At 37.5% G+C, this 5,275-nt stretch overlaps 1 protein-coding gene across 1 annotated transcript; it reads right to left on the bottom strand.

Moving 5' to 3' along the window:
* Positions 1-4,019: 4,019 nt before the first annotated feature.
* Positions 4,020-4,964, bottom strand: LOC311608848 (olfactory receptor 4A5-like; the record flags this gene model as incomplete). Its single annotated transcript, XM_084801457.1, has 1 exon — positions 4,020-4,964. One exon carries the CDS (start codon positions 4,962-4,964, stop codon positions 4,020-4,022), a length of 945 nt encoding a protein of 314 aa, XP_084657583.1.
* Positions 4,965-5,275: the final 311 nt, after the last annotated feature.

Genomic DNA, 5,275 nt, shown 5'->3' with positions numbered 1-5,275 from the left:
TGAAAAAACTTTAAATCTCTGAAGAAAGAAATTAAAGATGACATCAGAAGATGGAAGGATCTACCTTGTTCGTGGATCGGTAGAATTAACATAGTAAAAATGGCCACCTTACCAAAAAATATTTACAGATTCAATGCAATCCCTATCAAAATACCTACAAAATATTTTGAAGATATTGAAAGATCAATTCTCAACTTCATATGGAGAAATAAAAAGCCCAGAATAGAAAAAAGAAAGCCCAGAATAGCAAAAACAATCCTATACAATAAAAGATCCTCTGGAGGAGTCTCCATACCTGATCTCAAGCTGCACTATAGAGTAACAGTAATTAAAACAGCATGGTACTGGCACAGCAATAGGCTGGAGAATCAATGGAATAGAACTGAAGACCCAGAGATGAATCCACACACATTTGGCCACTTGGTTTTTGACAAAGAAGCCAAATCTATTCAATGGAAAAACGATAGCATCTTCAACAAATGGTGCTGGTCTAACTGAATGTCTACATGTAGAAAAATGCAATTAGACCCCTATTTGTCACCATGCACAAAACTCAAGTCCAAGTGGATTAAGGACTTCAACTTAAAACCAGAGACATTAATTCAGTTAGAGGAAAAAGTGGGGAAGAGCCTGGAACACATAGGCACAGGAGACAACTTCCTGAACAGAACACCAACAGCCCAGGCCTTAACGCCAACAATTAATAAATGGGACTCATGTGGCTGAGAACCTTCTGTAAGGCAGGTGACACTGTCAAGAGAACAAAGCAACAGTCTACAGACTAGGAAAAGATCTTCACCAACCCTTCACCTGACAAAGATCTAATATCCAAAATATATAAACAACTCAAGCAATTAAATGCCACCATACCAAATAACCCAATAAAGAAATGGGGCTCAGAACTAAACAGAATTCTCAACAGAGGAATATCAAATGGCTGAGAAACACTTAAAGAAATGCTTATCCTCGTTAATCATCAGAGAAATGTTAATCAAAATGACACTGAAATTCCATCTTATACCCATCAGAATGGCTAAGATCAAAAATTCAAGAGACACCACATGCTGGCGAGGATGTGGAGAGAGAGAAACACTCCTTCATTGCTGGTGGGAATGCAAACTGGTACAACCACTTTGGAAAGCTATCTGGCGCTATCTCAGAAAACTGGGAATAAGGCTTCCTCAAGACCCAGCTATTCCACTCCTTGGAATATACCCAGAAAATGCTCTACCACACAACAGGGACATATGCTCAACCATGTTCATAGATACCTTATTCATAATAGCCAGAACCTGGAAACAGCCTAAGTGTCCCTCAGTAGAAGAATGGATAAAGAAACTGGTACATTTACACTATGGAATACTACTCAGCTATTACAAACAAGGAATTCCCGAAATTTGTGGACTAGAACTAGAAATTATCGTAATGAGTGAGTTCACCCAGAAGCAAAAGAAGTTAAATGGTATATATTCACTTATATTGAGACACTAGTCCAAGGGGTACATCCCATGAAAAACTTTACTTACCAGGAAAGTGGGTAAAAGGGGAGTACATCCTATTGAGACTTTAGATGAGAGAAGCATGGAAGAATGGGGAAGTAAAAGGATCCAGAGGGTCCTGGAGACCTACAAGAGGAACTTTATGACAGGCGGATCTGGGTCCTGGGGTCCTCCTCAAACTACGGCACCAGCCAAGGAAAATATAGGCAGTAAACTTCGAACCCCTATCCAGACTAGCTGATGGACAGGACATTCTCCACCATTGAGTGGAGAATGAAATCTGACTTTCATATGAACTCTAGTGTCCCATTTCTGACCACATACCCTGGATGAGGAGGCCTGGTGGCACTCAGAGGAAGGATAGCAAGTTACCAAGAAGAGATTCAGTACCCTAAGAGTATATATAGGGGGGAGGAGGTCCCCCTCAGTCACAAACATAGCAGAGGGGAGTAGGGGGAAGAGGGAGGGAGGGAAGAATAGGAGAATACAAGGGATGAGCTAACAATTGAGATGTAATATGAATGAATAAATAAATAAATAAGTAAAATATTTTTACTAAGAAAGCTCAATAAAACAAATAATTTCCTCCAAAAGAATGATTGGGTGTGCGAAAGAAGTCCATTACTTTCTAATTTACTTACATTTAATTCATTCTTGGTCTATAAAATTATTATATTTGTTCAGACATTGAAATTACTGAAATACTAGGGTATGTTTCAATAAGAATATTAAATTTTAACACTATGTGTTAAAACCTACTTCACTAATGAGTAATAAGTTACCAAATTATAAGTAATTAATTAAATTAATACAGTTGAGAAACATTGATATGTGCACATAAAGAATAATAAACATCTATTAAAACCAACTAGTAGAAGAGATTAATTTTACTAACTGTGTTGGAAATACTTCATTATCTCAATAGTATAAAAGCAAATATTCAAATTTAAAATTACTTTAAAAGTGGATTATGCAATCTTCTGGATTTCACCCAAAAGATGTTATGCAAGATAATAAATTTATAAAGACATTCTCATTTTATGATACATTCTGTCTTAGGGTTTTTACTGCAACTGAGGCTGCCCTTTCAACAATAGTCTTTCCTGGTCTCTCATAGCATCAAATACCAGCATCTCCATGACCTCACCATGCTTTGAAAACCTGTATAGTTTGGGAAATCATGCTTGTCATCAAGTGGAGCTACCAGTATAAAGAACAGCCTTGGCCCTGTCTGGATCACAGCTTCTAAATGATGATCATGAGGAAATATTTCCCAGAAGCTTTTAGTCTTAAGTATGCTGGTCTCTTCTTAATCACATCCTATTCTATTTCAAGATCTGACCAGTAGATATAGTCCCAGCAAGGTAAAAGTTTCACTTCAATGGTTCTAGTGTCTTCTCAATTAGAGGCAATTATTCCAAAGCCACATAATCTTACTTCAAACTCTAATATAATGTCCCTGCTTCCCTCTAAATTTTACAAGACAGGCCTCTGTCATTGGAATTGCTGTCAACACTCCTATTTTCCAAGATCTCACAAATTATCCTGACTTCTGAGCTGACTTCTATAGATTTTACAGCCTCATATTAAAAATTCAGCACACAATTCTCCCTAAAATATATGTCTGGGTTTGTTATATTGATATCACACTCATGAAAATATTTTTGTCTGGATACATTTTTATTGCTGTGATAAAACATCATAACCAAAGCAACTTGTTATAGTCTATTATGAAGAAAAGTTGGGCAGGAAGTGGAGGCAGAAGTCTCGAGTCAGTGACTGAGGTAGAGACCATGCAGAACATTACTTAGTGGTTTGTTCCCTATTACTTCATCATTCTGCTTTCTTATATACTACCTGCATAGGCATGGTACTTTCCACACTATGCTGGGTCCCCCACCACATACATATTTCTTAATAAAATATGTACATTATAAATATAAGTGATCTCAGTAAATGCAAACAATATTAAATTCTTATAAAATGCTGGGCAGTGGTGGTGCACACCTTTAATCCCAGCACTTGGGAGGCAGGGACAGGTGGATCTCCATGAGTTCAAGGCCAGCCTGGACTAGAGAGCAAGTTCCAGGACAGCCAGAGGTGTTACACAGAGAAACCCTGTATTGAAAAATAAAACAAAAAAGTATAAATAAAGTTCAATTAAAGCATAACTTTGTGTTCTTCAAAATAAATGCCAATAATGGCACAAAACTCAAAAATGATAAATGTAGTGATATATAAAAAATAATTTGTTCATAGAAGAGCTAAAAACATACATCAATGCAATTATATTAAAAGTACAATTTATTAGAAATTGGACAAAAAAATCATAAAGGGTGAAAAAAGTGGCATGCCCAGTAACCATGAAGATCAGTAGCAATAGCAAAACAAGGATGGCAATGAATGTCAGTCTTGTATGTCGGCAGTCACAAAAAAATACCCAACTCCCACAATGTCAAGTGTTGGTCCAAATTTAGAACATTATTTATTACTGAATGTGGATTAACCAATAATACATGTTCAGGAGGTGGAAATTCTCATTATTTCTGTAATGAAAATTTTATTCCACAGCTTTGCCATAGAATTTTTAATCTCCATGTTTCTCAAGGTATATATTAAAGGATTCAACATGGGAGTGAAAATTGCATAGAATACAGTAATAAATTTATCAATAGGAAAGTTGGCAACAGGTCTAACATACATGAAAATACAGAGAACAAAAAAGAGGACAACCACGGTGATGTGAGAGCTGCAGGTGGACAGGGCTTTACGCCTCCCTTCCTGATTGTGAGTCTTAAGAGAGTTTAGAATAATTCCATAGGAGACAAGGAGGAAAATAAATGTCACAATACACATGGCTCCACCATTAGCAATGACAGTGAGGCCAATGAAGTAGGTGTCAGTGCATGCAAGTCCTAATAATGGGTACATGTCACAAGCAAAGTGGTCAATGACATTGGGTCCACAAAAAGGAAGTAAATACACAGAGATAACTTGAAGCAAAGCATGAGCAAATCCTCCAGCCCAGGACATCACCAACGAGAGAATGCAAACCTGTCGATTCATGACAGTCAAATAGTGCAGTGGCTTACAGATGGCTACATAGCGATCATAGGCCATCACCACCAAAATGAAGACCTCAGCACCACCAAATAAGTGCTCCACAAACAGCTGAACCAGACAGGCTGTGAAGGAGATGGTCTTTTTATCACAAATTAAGTCTTTAAGCAACTTGGGCAAGATGGCAGTCGAATAAACAGCATCCATGAGTGATAGAAAGGCAAGAAAGAAGTACATCGGGGAGCCCAAGGAGGGGCTGGCAATCACTGTCCCCACAACAAGCAGGTTGCCTCCTATGGTCACAATGTAGATGAGTAAAAACATGACAAACAATGCCTTTTGCCCAGCAGGATCCTGAGTGAGACCCAGGAGGATAAACTCTGTAACATTGTTTTTCTGACCCATTTATTATTCAAGAAGCTTGCTTCAGCAGTAACAGCTCAGAAGAACAGGACATGTCATTCATTGTGACCAAAACCTAGATTTCCCTTTGGCCAGGGAAACATATCTTCAACATCTTCTTCCGTGGCAAACTTCAGAAGTCGTCTAGTGATCATCTGTTTAGCTCATCTTGAAGTATCTCCATAGTTCTGCCTAATAATTTTGTAGATATCAGAAAATTTTAAAACCTAAGTTCATTTATATACAAAAGAGAAAAGGTATCAGTTATAAAACTGATTATTTAAAAGACATTGCATCACAAAACACAACATTGG

Source organism: Acomys minous (assembly GCF_964271855.1).
Source record: "Acomys minous genome assembly, chromosome: 11".
NCBI lineage: Eukaryota > Metazoa > Chordata > Mammalia > Rodentia > Muridae > Acomys > Acomys minous.
Note: the sequence above shows the minus strand (reverse complement) of the source record. Positions and strands in the feature narration are given on the sequence as shown.